The sequence below is a fragment of the Meriones unguiculatus genome, chromosome 3 (genome assembly GCF_030254825.1).
Source record: "Meriones unguiculatus strain TT.TT164.6M chromosome 3, Bangor_MerUng_6.1, whole genome shotgun sequence".
NCBI classification, from domain to species: domain Eukaryota; kingdom Metazoa; phylum Chordata; class Mammalia; order Rodentia; family Muridae; genus Meriones; species Meriones unguiculatus.
In genome coordinates this window covers 72,881,418-72,899,585 of record NC_083351.1, presented here as the reverse complement: position 1 = coordinate 72,899,585, position 18,168 = coordinate 72,881,418, and the positions used below count along the sequence as shown (strand labels likewise).

At 39.3% G+C, this 18,168-nt stretch overlaps 1 protein-coding gene across 6 annotated transcripts in view; it reads left to right on the top strand.

Moving 5' to 3' along the window:
- Ptn (pleiotrophin) overlaps nucleotides 1-1,790 on the top strand; it is an 88,045-nt gene extending 86,255 nt beyond the window's left edge. For 5 of the 6 annotated variants that reach the window (XM_021638203.2, XM_060380197.1, XM_021638202.2 and 2 more), the window contains one exon: nucleotides 1,028-1,790. In XM_021638203.2, coding sequence (XP_021493878.1) covers nucleotides 1,028-1,083 — 56 coding nt within the window. In that variant the 3' untranslated portion in view covers nucleotides 1,084-1,790. The remainder of the gene's footprint in view (nucleotides 1-1,027) is intronic. The other variant, XM_021638200.2, reaches the window with a different exon arrangement.
- Nucleotides 1,791-18,168: the final 16,378 nt, after the last annotated feature.

The window sequence follows — 18,168 nt, the reverse complement described above, 5'->3', positions numbered from 1 at the left end:
ACAGTTGCTCATTTCCTTGCAAGAATGTTTGCCTCACAGTCTCAGTCCAGGAGAAAGGTGATGTGGAGCCTGGGGTATGAATTGATGTTTGGCATCCATGCCACTCGGTTCTGTTCAGTGTGCTAAGGTGTCCTTTGTTAGTGTCTGCATTTTTCTGGCACTTAATGCTGTGTTGAGTAGCCACTGAGTGACCATTATGAAGCATTTGACCTTACAAACTGAAATTCTGTCCTAGGTCAAGTGGTGACCCTCATTCTTATACCAAACCTTTGTCTTATGGTCACGTTTCAAGACTACTGAAATGAAATAGGCTTTACCCACGGAGTTAATCCATGCCTCTCTCTAAGAAAACAATTTTAACCTTTCAAATTTGACCTACTATGTTCTCAAATCAGGAAAAGAGAGAGAGAGTAAGAATAGACTAGAAAAAAGTGGAGTCATTTGGTACAAATCCTCCTGGGTTAGTAGATCTAGTAAAAATAGATTGATAACTTCCATTTGTTTTACTGAACTCTATGTGACTCTTTAAACAAAACTCCATCTGATTACATACTAGATGGTCCATAGTAGTCCTATAAGAACTTGCCTGAATGTACTGACAGCAGGTGATATCCAGACTAGAGACACTTGCTAATGAACATTTCCAGCTGAAGGGACTGAGAGAGGCAGTGAAGCTAAGCAAGGATGCTTGAGCTGTCCATCAGGTGGAGACCTGGTTTGCTCCCAGGAGAGGCCAGTCTGTTGTGTATGTTTTTTAAGAAGACCCTCACACAACATTTGACATTCCAAATGGAGGCAGCCAGCAAGAGAACAAGCATGCTTAGCTATACACATAGGTAAGCTGTGTTCTTCTTGCTTATTCTTACAGATACTTCCCTAAATCTTGTATGTGCACATGCTCACACACACTGACAACAAGAACGAACACCTTGTCTATTGATCTTGGCCAGTGAAAAGAAAAATAGTTTTTCTTTCATATCGATCAGCACCTTGATGCTATGTTCTTCTTCTCTCTTTTAAATCGCAGCAGAATCAAAGAAGAAGAAAAAGGAAGGCAAGAAACAGGAGAAGATGCTGGATTAAAAGAGGCCACCTTCTGTGGACCAGGAAAAGAACATCAGCGAACAGGATCAGTTAACTATTACATTTATACCTATTGTAGGCTTTTTACTCAACAGTTATCTGTAGCTTAAGTATATGATGAGCAAAAACAAGGAGAAAAGATTTTTTTTTGTAGTAGCATTTTTTAAAAGGAAATACATACCATAGTACCAGTAGGGGCTTATAATAAAGGACTGTAATACTGTTTAGGAAGTCAACTGTAGAACATGATAGGTGTTAGGATGAGGTAAGATTCTTTTTTTTTTTTGAATTTATGTGATGTTTCACATTTAAATTTTTTTTGTTTTGTTTTTGTTTTTGTTTTTTACATTTTCCCCTTCGGCAGCAATTTAAAAGTTACAACCATGTAAACTACTTCTCTTCTTAGATAGACTTTTCCCCTAGACTTCCCCCTTCCCTGACAAATTAAGGAAAATATATCCTAAGAAAAGCAGCAATAAAATGTAATTATTGTGTTGAAGAGAAACACGTTGTTTTCTGCTGGTGGATGTTTTCAGCCAACTGAGAGAAGGAAAGAGGCAGAACAACGATGTAATGCAAGGTTGACTTTTGTTTCTTAAGGAAAGCGTTAAAACATGACATTCTTTCACTTTCACTTCTTGATGAAATTATTTTTCCATCTGAGGAAAAGAATCTAGGAAAATAAATCAAAGTGATGCTGAATAAAAGGTGCTTTGTGTGCAATAATTTCATATTGTAATTCTCCTTTGTCATCCCTGATGTGAAAGTCAATCATGCAAGCTAGTTAAGTTCCCCATGGGTACAAATGTATTTCCTTCTTTTTACTTTTCTCTTGTGTTTTGGTTTGTCATAGACGCTGAACATCCTGAACACAGAATCTGAGTGTTCCAAAGCCCTAGCAGTTTTGTGTACAGACATGACCTCACACATGAAAAATGCCACCCCTGGCCCCAGGGAAGATTCAGAGTAAAACTACAGGAATGTGGAAACACATTGCTTAAACATACCTGGGGCTGTGTGTGCAAGGTATATAAGAAACAAATCAAATCAATGTGTAGCATCAGACCCCATTCCCATGACATGTGTAGTCAAATTACAAAGTTAAAAAAAAATCAAATCCTGGTGCACCTCATTCCAAGTATTTTAGATATAGGACTCTAGACTTATATCAGTATTGAATATTTCATTATAGAATTCAACAAATTTCAATAAAGTTCCAAATTAGTCTAATGTTTAATGCAAGAGAAAAGTGTTCAGCTATTGGATGAGTTTGGGCTAGCATGATACAAAACAAATCAAGGCCATAGGAACAAAATACAATATGATAGTTTACACTTATTTTCCAGAAACCAAGAATTTCTACCCTGTTATCTACCACAAATGCCAAAGAGTTTGAGGGCTCCTCCACCTGCTACCCTTAAAGCACGGTCTTGAGTAAACAGTCCCAGGCTTCCCCATTTCAGAGAAACAAAGTCCCCACAAAGTTGCTGGGTATGGCTATGAAGTCTTGACAGTCATCCTTGACCCTGAGATAATAAGAGTCAATGAGCAAACACCTATCCAACAAGATGATTGCAATCCCAGTTTCAGAGTCAATACAGCTAGTTATGTGCGGCTGTGATGATGCAGCCGAAGGTATCTGCACCTAAATAAATCTGTGCTGGCCACCTTGTCCAAGTCTCCATCTGAGCTAGGAATACTAAGGAGTCCATTTCAGCCCCCAAGTCAAAGCTAGCCGCCAGTAGGGATCTTTACAAGGATAAACTTGTAGGCATCTTAGATATCGGTGCTTAATAAAATCAGAGTACCTTGTAAAGTGCAACTGACAGAAACATGAATAGTAAATGTAGCCCTTTTATGTGCTGGCCTTAATAGGGAAAGGTACTCATGGAGATGGATGGAAAACAGGATAGAAAGGCAGTGTCTCAAGTGGGGTTTTGACAGCGAAAGGGAGGGATGATGAAAAAGTCTGCAGCAAATTTTGTTAGATTCCAGGCTAATGCTGTCACTCATCATCATGTAGGCAAAAGCAACAGGCTGTGAATCAATAATGAATTAAGGTGAACTAGAACAGAGTCCCCAAGGAAAAGCAGCCCTGTAAACAGCCACAGATTATTCCTTCAGTTCCAAGACAAGGCAAGAATTCAAGTAAGCAGGTTTCTCTGCTATGTAAACCAGGTCTTTCTGGATATATAATAGCTCCATGATTCACACACAAAAAAAAAAGGCATTGCAATGCTATTCACCACCCCCCAACAGGGTGTACAACATTTAACTCTCCTGAAGTCTTGAGGACTTTGAATATCTCCTTCAGTTGCACAGAAGCACTGAACTGATATAGGAAGCTGTTCTCCATATCAATGGTGCTCACACATAAGGAAAAGAACAGACTGTCACTCACTGCACATGGTGCCAAGATAATGTCCCCTCTCTGAATGTCCCCATTGTTATCAATGACATTTCAAAGTTCATTGTTATAGAACGATGAGAAGAGAAATGGAAGGTAGCCATCTTCATTTCCTCAAACTCTTAAAAGAGGTGATTTTCATCCTATAATTGGGAAGACACAGGTGGATTCCCAGATCCCTGGTCAATATGCAACTTCCCATAGAACAGAAAGGTTCCCTGCTCAGTGTGCTGTCCAGATCGTCCAACTTGCCAGGTGATTCTGAATGTGTGATACTGTTACCCACAAGTGTGAAGAGACTGATTGAAAAAACAGTCTCATAATGATTTCACATCTTGTTAACTCTTTTGTAGAGAAATATAACAGTGAAATTTTTCCAAGGAAAGATTAGTAAATAGGTAGGTGAGGAGGTATAGGCCTCCACTCTACCTTTGGAATTTCTTATTGACACCTATCATGGTCTCTGTGTCTCTCTGTCTCTGTTTCTCTCTGTGTGTGTCTCTCTGTGCTTTTTCTTACTGTCATCCATACATTTCCCCCTCTCCTTATGCATACCAGGAACAAAGATTGTTTTTGGTTATAACATGACTCTTTGTGGAATGTGTTCTTGATATGTGGCTCCTTTGAGCATGCCAGCTGTTCTGTGGTAAGCCTGTAGCTGAAACAAAATACTCTCAGGCTCAAACACTTTGCATCTTCTGTTGAGCCTTACATTGAATTCCTTACATAGTCTCTCTGACACCCACATCTCCAAGCACCACTGGACCTGTCTAGTCACAACAAGTGTAAAATCTGCTTGTACTGAATGAGGCTCCACCTTTTAATGGGGAAAATAGTTGAAACTTCATGGAAGACACAGGTAAATAGGGACGATGGGGGTCTCCAAGTGCCACACTAAAACATTAAAACACAAATGGGTCTGTATTATATCAAGCTACCTTTCTAAAGTCAGGGATAGAAAATATCTAATTTATTATTTACATTGGGGGGAATGTTGTTACAAATCCTCAGTCTTGAGTCTCAAGAGAATTAGCTGTGAAAAATGAACACAAACTTGAACATAAGAAAAAAAAAGAATGATTGTTCATGTTTCATCAGTTTCACTCACAAGAACTGTATTGCCAAAAGGAAAGAGGACATGATTCTTAATTTCAGAAACTCAGAATTATTGGGACTCTGTTATAAAATTGCCTATATCACAAACTAAATATTCTGACTGAGTATATAATACTGACATCATTCTAAAGGGAAGCAAGAACATCCTGGCACTTCCATAAAGATGTGCTCTATAGTCTATCTATCTATTTTCCCCATTTAATAAAGATACAACCTAAGATAAAATACATCCAAAAGAGGCTCAAGTACACAATAAGGACATTTGCTCAACCATGTTTGTAGCAGCTTTATTTGTAATAGCCAGAAGCTGAAAACAGCCCAGATGCCCCTCAAATGAAGAATGGATGCAGAAATCGTGGTACATCTACACAATGGAATATTACTCAGCAATGAAAAATAAGGAAATCATGAAATTTACAGGTAAATGGTGGGACCTGGAAAGGATCATCCTGAGTGAGCTGTCCCAGAAGCAGAAAGACACAAACAGTATATACTCACTTATATAGACATGTAATACAGTATAAACCTACTAAAATCTGTACATCTAAAGAAACTAATCAAGAGAGAGGACCTTGACTAAAATGCTCAATCCCCATCCCAAAAGGCAAAGAGGATGGACATCAGAAGAAGAAGAAAACAGGAAACAAGCTAGGAACCTGCCACAGAGGGCCTCTGAAAGGCTCTACCCTGCAGACTATCAAAGCATATGCTGAGACTTATGGCCAACTGTTGGGCAGTGTGCATGGAATCTTCTGTAAGAAGTGGGAAATAGTAAGAACTGGAGAGGACAGGAACCCCACAAGGAGAGCAACAGAAACAGAAAATTAGAACACAGAGGTCTTCCCAGAGACTCATACTCCAACCAAGGACTATTCATAGAGATAACCTAGAACCCCTGCACAGATGTAGCCCATGGCAGTTTAGTGTCCAAGTGGGTTACATAGTAATGGTAACAAGGACTGTTTCTGACATGAACTGATTGGCCTGCTCTTTGATCACCTTCCCCTCAGGGGTGAGCAGCCTTACCAAGCCACAGAAGATGACAATGCAGCCACTCCTGATGTGATCTGATAGACTAAGATCAGAAGGAAGGAGAGGAAGACCTCCCCTACCAGTTTTCTTGGGGAGGGCCATGTGTGAAGAAGGGGGAAGGAGGGTGGGATCGGGAGGGGAAAAGGGAGGGGCTTATGGGGGGATATAAAGTGAATAAAGTGTAATTAATTAAAAAAAGACATGTCACACTGTAAAAGAAAAAAGTTGAATTCACAGATTTTGGTAAGTATATCCCAATAAAAAAATCTAATCACATCCAAAATGAGATTTTTAAAAAAAATATATATATACTTCCAAAGTCTTTTTGAACAGATAAAAATCTTTGTTAAGTATACAGATTAATTCCTGAAAATATCCTTGGGTGTATTCCTCCCTCTAAGCTTGGCTTATATACATCTTCCTGTAGGTAGGCTATTCTAACTCAGTTTCACTAAGTAATTCATGCATTCATTTATTCTTCATGTTTGTTAAATGTTAAGCACCATTACAGATATTGGGAGTTCATAAAAAAAAAAAAAGAACAAAATGACAAACACCTCTGTATTCAGAAAATTGGTACTCCTTTGGAGAAAAGACACACTGAATGATGCTGCAGTTTATTGTCTCACAACATAACGCTTAATGTGTTAAAGCATGGCATTTATATAATGCCACGATTGTCCCCATTGTTTTGTGAGACTTTTGTCCCATGGGATGATCACTTGAGGAACTGAATGTCTGTCATGACTCACTCATGTGACTTCTTACAGAAATAGATTAAGACTCTTTAATTGAGGTACTGGATGCATTGGTGTTCTCATCACTTTATATTTTCCATGCATCATTTTTCCTCTAAAAGTATTACCATCAGGCTAACCTTTTATGTGGTAACACAGGGCACTCCAAAGTTTAAAACTGAAAGCCACCAAGCCTTCTAAGGTCTCAACCCAGGATCAAGCCACCTTTTAAACCAAAATGTAGTGGTTAAATGAAAGAAGGACTTAAAAGGGAAGCCCGTACTTTGATGACAGACAACGAAGTTAATTTCGAGTCAAAGACTACTGGATCATATTTGGGGATGAAGCAAATATACATATATCCACTCTATAGATAATGAAAACAAGTCCAGCAGAGAAAAATAAGGCAGTCAAGAGCAATCCCGTGTTGGTCAGGGTGTTAGAACACAGTGACCAAAGTTAGCCTCCTAGAGATGAGAATTGCTAGTGTAGTAGACACCTTAGAGAGGTCAGCAAAGCTCACCATAACCTTGGGGAAGAATTGAACAAATGTAGAGTAAGGGCAGCCGGATAGAGTTTCTAGAAAATTCCAGGATTATTAAGCAATCAGTGGATACAGCAATGTGAACAGGAGAATGTCTAAGAGATTAGCAGAACTAATGATAATGAGCTGTGCACCAGTGAGGACCAAGAGCTGAAAGAATCATTTGGTTTCTCTTGTGAGAGATTCTGCTTCCCCAAACAAGGGAGACAGAAAGGGGACATGGACAAGAGACTCTCTGTGGTTAGAATTTGTTCAAGGGTTTCAAATGCTCAATTATAGAACTGGTAAGTATCTCATGTCCCATTATTTTTCCCAAAATTCATATAAGAATTCAGTTGACCTATTTCAGTTTAATAAGATGCACGATACAATTTTCAACTTGATTCACTAATCAATGTTGTATGGCAACTAGTCAAAGAGATCCTTAGGGTATGGTCACAGGACGGCTCTGGAGGTAAGAACATCAGCATTAAACACATCATTATTCCATATTCTTATGAACTTCATTTTCAGTATCCCAGGCAACCCAGTCAATAATTTTAGCTCCCAAATTTCCAATATAAATTACTAGTCTAATAATAATGTTGATCTTATTATTTTTAAGACCTTAGTGCAATAATAAATTCCCTATACTCCAGTGGTTTCCTGGAGGTTTCTGCAAAAGTTAGTTTTCATTAGTCACAGGCATAAAACTATTATTTTAGCTCTCTCTCTCTCTCTCTCTCTCTCTCTCTCTCTCTCTGTATGTGTGTATGCGAGTATGTGTATGAATGTGTGAGTGTGTGTGCATGTGTGTGTGTGCAGAATTTTCTCTTAAGTACACTCAACAGCTCAGGGTAGTGAGTTATAAAAGCCATAGAATGACAGAAGAATGGGAAGAGTTCAACTTAAGAGAAAAGACTGAATATGGGTAGCCCAAAGGATTGAAGTACCAGAAGGAAAGCAAAATAAAACATATGAGAACTAAGAGCCGAGGAGGGGCAAGATGGCGGTGCTGGGAGGACTCTCATTCTGAGAACTAAGAGCCATCTGTACTCCAACCACAGATCTGATATGACTAGCTGCCTTAGCCTTCTGCTGGCATGATACCCCCAATTAAACTGTAAGCCAAAATAATCCTTTTCTTCCTACAGTTGTATTTGTCCAGCATTTGGTCACAGCAGAAAGAAAGGTAACTAACCCAGATGGTTAACATCGGAACAAGGAGTTAAGGGATGAGAAAGTATGGCTGTCACAGGGGAAGAGGGACTGCAGCCACTCACATGAGTGAGTAAACTCAGAGAAGGTATTCCTACCTTCTGAATCAACATTCCTGACTTCAAGGCTATTGGTGCTATAGTTAGGTACCCACATAGGAAGAAAAGCAGTGAGGTGTCATTGTGAGCATGAACTGAGACCAAAATAACATTACTTTCTTCTCTAAAAATTAATTCATGGATACTGCAATTTTATATCTCAGCACCACAGCATGCTTACTGGGAGTCCACACTGTCATTGTTGACTGAAACCACAATGCTAACAGTTCATTCTTTGTGCCAACTGAGGGCATATGAGACAAAGAACACTACCAGTGTCATGCTGCCCAGTGGGATAATTTCTAGTCTGCAGCCCGACCGTCTCAAGTGATACTTCTGTATTTTGTAACTATTTTTAAAATCCTTACAGTTGATATTGAGTCATTAAAACTCACAGAGTATAAAGTGTTCTGAATTGAATTGTTTAAGGTATCATCCACGTTATAGTATCACTGCTCATTTCCGTAGTAATATGTTATTCTTTACTCTGATACCCATTGGGATGAATAGAGTTAAACCCAAATTAGGAAGTACAGCAAAATTAAATCACCAGGAAACTTTATTCCCAGCTAGTGCGCTGCAAAATAAACTTCAATAACCTCATGAAAATAGCCACTTCTCATGTTTTATGAAATTGGTGATTTCATAAAAAGAATGACGTCAAGGCAATAAGTAAGGAGGGGAGATCCTCTATACATCAAGAAAAACTTTATAGACTGGACTGGCAGGTAGGTTTTCCAGCATTGCTGTACAGGACAGAGTCCACAGAGAACATGTACATGAAGCAAATGTCTTTTTGAAATACCTGACTATGCTCTTGCTAACTACATGGTCACACTTGAGAAGATAAATTTAAAAGGACAGAGATGGAGAACATGCCTGAAGAAAGATTTTTTCCTTCATATTATCATAAAGTAGAAACATTTTATATAATCCTCTGATACATACTAGCTGCAGTTAGTATTTGAGCAATATAGAACATAATACAAGAGACATGATGCTTCTATAAGTATTTTGACTAGTTGGATAGAATTCACATGAAGTGAATTTATCCTCTGGATTTTCTAGACAGACTCCCGACATTTCTTTTCCTATGCAAGCAATGAAATTGAGTTGTATGACTTAAAATTAATTTACTTGCTCTCTGTTTGAATAGCATGCTGATATATTGTCAGTGATATGCACCCCCACCCCATCCCACACACTTTTAGCTGTCTCAAAGCACAATGGTGACCTAGATTTCTGGTCGTGCTCAGGCTGCCACAATAAATTACCATAGTCCTGGTGGCTTAAACAATAAACAAATCAAAACAACCCTGAGATTTCACCTTACACCCATCAGAATGGCCAGGATGAAAAACTCTAGTGACAACACATGCTGGAGAGGCTGTGGAGAAAGGGGAATCCTCCTCCAATGCTGGTGGGAATGTAAACTCGTACAACCACTCTGGAAATCAATCTGGCACTTTCTCAGACAACTAGGAATAGCGCTTCCTCAAGATCCAGCTATACCACTCCTAGGCATATATCCAAAAGAGGCTAAAGTACTAAATAAAGACATTTGTTCAACCATGTTTGTAGCAGCTTTATTTGTAATAGCCGGAAGCTGGAAACAGCCCAGATGCCCCTCAAATGAAGAATGGATGCAGAAATTGTGGTACATCTACACAATGGAATATTACTCAGCAATGAAAAATAAAGAAATCATGAAATTTACAGGTAAATGGTGGGACCTGGAAAGGATCATCCTGAGTGAGCTGTCCCAGAAGCAGAAAGACACACACGGTATATACTCACTCATATAGACATGTAATACAGGGTAAACCTACTAAAATCTGTACATCTAAAGAAACTAATCAAGAGAGAGGACCCTGACTAAAATACTCAAAACCCATCCCAAAAGGCAAAGAAGACGAACATCAGAAGAAGAAAACAGGAAACAACCTAGAAACCCACCACGAAGGGCCTCTGAAAGGCTCTGCCCTGCAGACTATCAAAGCAGATGCTGAGACTTATGGCCAACTGTTGGGCAGAGTGCATGGAATCTTATGTAAGAAGTGGGAAATAGTAAGATCTGGAGAGGACAAGAGCCCCACAAGGAGAGCAACAGAACCAGAAAATTAGAACACAGGGGTCTTCCCAGAGACCCTGCACAGATGTAGCAGTTTAGTGTCCAAGTGGGTTACATAGTAATGGGAAGAGGGACTGCCTCTGACATAATCTGATTGGCCTGCTCTTTGATCACTTCCTCCCAAGGGGGGAGCAGCCTTACCAGGCTACAGAAGATGACAATACAGCCACTCCTGATGTGATCTGATAGACTAAGATCAGAAGGAAGGAGAGGAGGACCTCCCCTATCATTGGACTTGGGGAGGGGCATGCGTGAAAAAGGGGGTGGGAGGGTGGGACCGGGAGGGGAGGAGGGAGGGGCTTATGGGGGGATACAAAGTGAATAAAGTGTAATTAATAAAAAAAAACAAGACATTCATTCCTGACAGTTTTGAAAGTTGAGCAGTCTAAGATCAAGATTCCATGGAATTGTGCTATACTGTTAATCTTCTCCTGCAACTGCTTTTTAATTTCCATTGCTGACTGTTTTGAACTCCATGACCCTGTTATAATGAGACATACCCCCCTACCTGACACAGCCAGGCACTGTGCCACTGCATTCCTTGTTCAGTTCACTCAGCACTCCATTTGATAGTTGGGTCATTTAAGTCATTCATGTGTTCACGAAACCCAGATCTTCCTACCTATGCAAATTAAGTAGGACTTCATTAGACTGTCCACTTCTTAGAGTTCTAAAGCAAATAGTCAACACCCCAAGTCTCTGCCTGTTCTCACCACAGCACTGATCTTGCTTTGACTCTCATGGCAGTGTTCATGCTTTTCTTGTCTTGGATAACTTAACGCTACTCCATGGCTCACAGCACCATCATCAAGCTTTCCACTTTCATGGGAGCAATTCCAGATGCCTAACCTGTCTATAGAAAAGATGATATGAGGTCAGGGATTCTCTCCTGACTGCATTTCATGCACCCTTAAAGGTCCAGGCAGTGACCTAGTGCAAACATGTGTAGTGACTATGAAGCCCAGTTCTTAAAGGCTTAAATATCAACTTAATCTAATATGTATCATTTACTTATTTATGTGGTTTACATTCTGTGTGCCAGACACTCTTCTAAGTCTTGCGAAAAGGTAGTAAAACAAAGCAGACAAAGCGTCCTTGAAGAACTTCTGTGTCAAGGGACACATAAAATTCCTACCGTAAGTTAAGCCACATGCAGCTTCTAAACCAGGAGTCTTTCAAGTGGTGATAATTCACAATCATTCAGAAGTTCAATCATTTTCATGGGCTTTAATGTTAAATAATCTTGGGAGCATTTCCAGCAATTGATCATGCACCCAGTCACAGCGGTGCCAGCTTCGCAAAACAGGGCAGGGAGCCTGACCAGAAAGCAAGGTGAACAGAAGTTTCCCAGGAGAGGATAAAGAGATGGCTCAGCAGTTTAGGGAACGCTCCGTGATCTTCCAGAGGAGTTCAGTTACCAGCACGCACACAGGGTGCTTACAGCCTCTTTCATCTTCAGCTCCGGGGGTGGGGGTGGGATCCAAAGCCAACCTGTGGTCCCTGCAAGCACCCATACACACAAATCATTCACACATAAAAATAAATCTGTTTTTAAAAGAAGTTAAGCATGGAAGTTAAGTCTTTAAGTGGAAATACATTTCTTTCTGGCGATGGTGAAGTGGAAATCTTTGGCTAAGGAACATTTTGCATGTGCAGGAGTCTGTGCATTACCAGAGGAAAAGACTTTCTTTTCTCTGTTGCTTTATTCCTAGTATACATCATAGGTGAATCATGTATGAAGAGGTGAGGTTATTTAAGAGAGATGGTGACTGGATGAACTCTGTTACGCTCTAATTCTTTCATGACTTGCAGAAAACGTGGAAAAATTACATTTTAACAGAGTTCATGTGAAACTCTGTATGTTCCAACCACACATTCCTCAACCAATTCATCAAAGTCTGTTGGTTCCTTCAAATTCATGCATTCTAGCTAATGGTCCCCTTTCAGCCCCCAAACAGCTCAAAGACTCATCACTAAAAAAAAAAAAAAAGTAAAAATGATGCATGTAAGTAATGGAGGAAAGAACCTGCTGGCTCTCTAGACTAAAGAACCTCACATATATGTCATTTTGTAATTGCTATACAACACCCATCTCCAGAAGAGTCAAATAATGCAAAGAAATTCTACAGTGTTCAGACAACTGCATTTACCTGCCTTCTGCCTCACATTCGGTTGCCTGGCTTTCATGTGTTGATTATATCATTGAATGTCCTGTGCTCTGACACATCAGGATGCTGTCCTGACTGAGGGTGGTGGTCCTCTGTCCACTCTTGGTAAGCCCCTCTCTAATAATAACATCTGTCCTACATCAGCATCCTATTCACCTATCAAACATAATGAAATTGGACAGGAAAATGAAAAGAAGAAAAAGAATAAATAGGTATAAGATAACAATCTATAGTATTTTTAAAACCAATACGTAGGAGGTGATGTCACATCATTTAAGCACCCAGGAGTCTGATGGTCAACAGCAATAGCTCAGCTCTTCTTTAGGACCCTTTAAGGTCCATTCATGTCACAGTCACATCAAAGTCTCAACCACTTCTCTGGCACTCATTTTCCAAAGAGGCTTGATAATTAGCGTGCTAAGTAGAATTTCTGAGAAAATGTCATGCTGAAATACTGGAACTCTTGGTGCTTAATAAGCACGATCTAGCTTTCTTCAACAAAAGCTCAGTATGATAGAACTCGTGCTTATGAAAACCAGAGAAGCAAGTTACATGCAATTTCAAATTTTCTGGTAAATACTATTGAGAAATAAGAAGAGAAATAAAATTTAATAATGTATTATAACTTAATATGCTAGAAACATTTTTGTGCATATAAAAGTATAGTTTTTATTTTATCTTTTTGGTGTTGGACATTTGAAATCTCACATGTGTTTTACACTTGACAGAGATATCCTTCTGAAATTGGCCTTCAATACTCAGAATCTAAATGTTGGTTCTTAGGGAGGTAAATGATTAAGAGTAGAGGACGATAAACAGAGTAGAATATTATTTATTGCTTAAGACCTTGCTGTGAATTTTTATTCACTATCCTCAAATGTCAACTGGGCAAAAATTAAAAAAAAATAGAAAAGGAAAACTCAGAAGCAAAACACACTAGTGTAAATAACAACAAAAATGAGTCTTGGGCTATTCCCCTGCTCACTGCAAACAATTCACAGCTCACAACGTCTGTATTCCAGCCATAGGTGCTAGATTGAGCACATGCCCAGAGGTTCAACTCTTTCCCGGGGCTTTGACAGGTTGACAGCTGCTTTGAGACCCAAACTTGAAATTGAAGATCATGAAGTCCTAGCACAGGACTTGAAGTCTAGTTTGTGGAGACAAGGCCACCATCCTGTGGAATCTCAAGGAACTGCAGTGAAAGCATTCCCCTTGCATGGTTAAGATGCAGAGGACAGTAATCTCCCTGGGAAAAGGCTTTACATACAGCTGATGGAGCAACCTACCTAAGAAATGTGCTACAAACCTGAAGAAGATCCAGAGGAGGGTCAGAGAAGGGTAATTCCTGATCAAAAGCAGAACTAATGACATTATAAAACGTAAGATGAGGACTTGTCCCAACCTAGATTTGCTAAAACTAAGCGCAAAGTTTCAAATATGATATTCAAATTGACAATTTTTAGCAAAAAAAGAAAAATTAAACCTTTACAGATAGGAGACATAGACTTTAAATAAGATAAATGCTATAAATGATGAGTTAATGTTTTTTAATAGTCAAGCCAATAAAGCCAATCATCAAGAAGGTTGGAAATGCCAAATTGTCTTCCAGATGACAAATTATTTTGGCAGTATTAAGAAACTCAGCCTGTTTTGATGGAAATTCCACATTTGTCTACCTTCTGGTTCCCAAACACTATAATGTTGTTTACAACATAATGACAGAATTCCAAAATATCAGACATGCATAATATTGCTATTTGAAATTGTGAAGCTTATCAAGTGGTCAGGATATGTCTGTCCGGGAAAACAGTACACTATTCAAAAACATCCTTATGGCTTTTTATTGTAGAAAACAGAGAAGAGTCCGTAAGTACATTGACATGGTTCCTTGTCACATAGTTGACACCCAAGGATAAATTATTAAGCCTATATATTTTTGAGCCTGTAGAAAAGCTTATTTGGTTATTTTTTAGGGTGTGGGGAACAGATATGGACTTACTGATTAATGCTACATTAAAATGCACTGTCTTTTAAAGATAAGGATGACAAGTTGAGTGTAATGGCTTCTGCATATCATTTAGACAAAGGCTGTTCTGAAGGTTATCAAGCAACCACTCCAGAGAGTCTTAGGTCTTCCTGTATGCTGGGTTACTTGTAAGGCAATATTGTTAATTTCTATTTTTCTTGCCATTTTCATATTTCATCAGTGACAGGACTAAATGCTTTAAAAACATGGTTACTGAATTTATACACAATACAAGAGAAGCTTACGTGACGAATTTCAGAATGAAGTTTTAAAATGTTTGTGACAAACTTAATCCAAAACAATGACACTTAACAAACCCAAGCTATCTTGTGATTTAGGCAAAATAACAACATTTACAGCTGGATTGGGAAGACTGTTCTTTGACACAATTTGCAGAAAAGCATTTGGAATTTTAGTTTACTGTGAAACAAATGCTTGCATACAGATGTATACTTTACTTAAGTGGAAGTTTTGAACCCCCAGTGAAAGTTGGTGGCAGATTATCTCTAAAAGAAAGACATATGGATACCAAAATAGAGCAAGAGAAAGGCATCAGTGAGCCAAGGTCAGCCCAATGAGATGTTTTTCAACTCATCTTTCATTTTCCTATTGTTTTGAAATGATACTCCTGAACAACAGAGGTATTTATTGACCTGCAATAATGTCTACCTACCAAGTTTTATGTATATATATATATATTTTTTTCTCTTCCATCAACACACCCTGAACTTCTTTTCCCTTTTTCTAGTTAATATTACTAGGGAAGAATGGGGGAGCCTTGGCATGCTTCCTTTTTCAGACTATTTTTTTCCTACAACTATTTTTTCTTAATGTATTAAGGATTCCTTGAGGGTGAATGGTCACTATAAACCTATAGCTAGTGTTGCAAATTATTCTATAAAGTAACAGTTTCTTCTAGAACTGTGATAATAAGTTAATCTACTTTGCAGGAGAGGTCTAAGCATTCATGTTGACTGGACCCGAGTGACCAAAGTCTCTGTCTTTCTGTCTCTGTCTCTATCAATCTCCTACTCTTTCTCTCTGAGTTACAACATTCCAAGAGACAGAGAGTTGATGAAACCATTTGGAGAAGATGTCAGTGAGGAAAGGGTGTCTTAGCTGCTTATTTCTGTCTGCAAAGAATATTTCTGAAGTCAAGGGCATAGCTCAGTGTGATAGAAGATGCACAAAGACACATACACACACCCATACACTTACACACACACCTTCTGACAACCAAATGGGACTACCATAGATTTGGCGTGTTGTTATTTAAAACACAGCTCCTACCTAAATTGCATCGTGCCCCAAATCACAATGTTGTTTCTCCACTTCTTACAGTGACTGCTGAGTCCACTCTATATTCTGTGCATGAATTGCCTAGGTAATGAAGACGTGTAACCAATCACTGCTGGAAGGAGATGAGGAAAGACAGCAGGAAGAACAGGCTAATGACCAATGGAAGGCTGCAAGGATCCTGGGGGCTTATCAGAGATAAGACAGGAGGACACATTTTCCTCCTCATGCAGGCCATACTACAAGTTCTAATTTGGATCCTGGGGTAATATTATAAGGTGACCAAGAAACTGAAATTAGATAACCCAGAGACCCAGGGTAAAACTAAATATTATGGTTTCACTAAAAGAACGTAGCAACAAAATGACTCCTACAATCATTCTGCTATGCTCATAGATTAGCTCCTGGCCTAGCCACCATCAGAGAAATTTCCTTCCACAGCAGAAGGGAGCTAACACAGTGACCCACAGACAGACAGACATTATGTAGGCAGTGAGAGACCTTGGAACCCTCAGCCCTAATTGGGAAGTCTCCATCAAATTCTTCCCCTCGGGGTGGAAGCGGAGGCAGGAGGAATGTGAGAGTCAGGGGGGATGGAGGATACCAAGAAAACAAGGCCTTCCAAATAGAACAGGCTGAGGTACATATGATCTCACAGAGACCGAGGCAGCCCGCACAGGCCCTGCACAGGTGTGCGGGAGAATTGGACACATGCTCCCAACCCTGACCCACAAGTTATCTCTCCTTGGTAAGCACTTGCAAGTGAAAATTTAGTTTTCTCCAAGGGAGTGTCACAGGGGAAATAAACTACGCTTAAGTGTAGACCGCATGTCCCGCTGCAGACGGCCTACAGAAAATGAACTCAGTGGCATCATTGGAGGTTCCTTGTTTCAATCTCATATCAGGGCTTTTATTTTTTTATCTTATTATTAATTTTCATTACATTTATATTTATTTATTTTTACTCTACAGTTCCCTTGAATATATATTATGTCTCCTAGCTAAGTGTTTTTATAGTATTTCTGAGAACATGAATGAGTAGGTTTCTGGGTGTGTATCTGTTTCTTGTGTCTTTTCTTGGGCTCTTTTCTTTCTGTTTATTTTTGTCCTATTTCTAGGTGTTACTTTCTGCTTTATCTTATTTTAGTATTATCTCTTATAAGTTTATTTGTTTTCTAATGAAAGATGAGTGGATCTGGGTGGCAGGGGTAGTGGGGAAGAAGTGGGGGCACAGGGAGGAGAAACCACAATCAAGATATAAAATGTAAAAAAATCTCTTTTCAATAAAAGGAAAACATGATAAAATTTATATAGCATCCAAGTCTTTGACTTGCTTGGTTGGGGTCACACCAAGGTACTTTATGTCCTTTGTGGCTTTTGTGAAGGGTGTTGCTTCTCTAATTTCTTTCTCAGCCCATTTGTCTTTTGTATACAGGAGGGCTACTGATTTTTTTTTTTTTTTTGAGTTGATTTTGTATCTAGCCTCTTGGTTGAAGGTGTTTATCAGCTGTATGAGTTTCCTGGTAAAATTGTTGGGTTCACTCATGTATACTATCATATCATCTGCAAATAACAATACTTTGACTTCTTCCTTTCTGAACTGAATTCCTTGATCTCCTTTAAGGAGGACCCTGGGTAAAATGCTCAGTCTTCATTCAGAAAGGCAAACAGGGAGAAAACAAGGAACAGGACAGGAGTCTACCACAGAGGATCTCTGAAAGACTCTACTCAGCAGGGTATCAAAACATATGCTGAGACTTACAGCCAAACTTTGGGCAGAGTGCAGGGAATATTATGAAAGAAAGGGGAGATAGAAAGACCTGGAGAGGTCAGAAGCTCCACAAGGAGAGCAACCAAAAAATCTGGGCACAGGGGTCTTTTGTGAGACTGATACTCCAAACAAGGACAATGCATGGAGATAATCTAGAACCCCTGGACAGATGTAGCCCATGGCAGCTCAGTGTCCAAGAGGGTTCCCTAGTAATAGGAACAGGGAGTGTCTCTGACATGAACTTTGGACTGGCTCTTTGATCACCTCCACCTGAGGGGGGAGCAGACTTATCAGTCCACAGAGGAAGACAATGAAGCCAGTCCTGATGAGAGCTGATAGACTAGGGTCAGATGGAAGGAGCAGAGGACTTCCCTTATCATTGGACTGGGGGAGGGACATAGGAGAAGAAGAGGGAGGAAGAGTGGGATTGGGATGAGGGAGAGGGTTACAGTTGGGATGTAAAGTGAATAAATTGTAATTAATAAAAATAAAAATTAAACAATTTATTTAGCAGTTATTTTATTTGTAGAGTGTTTTTTATTATTTTTTAATTTAATTT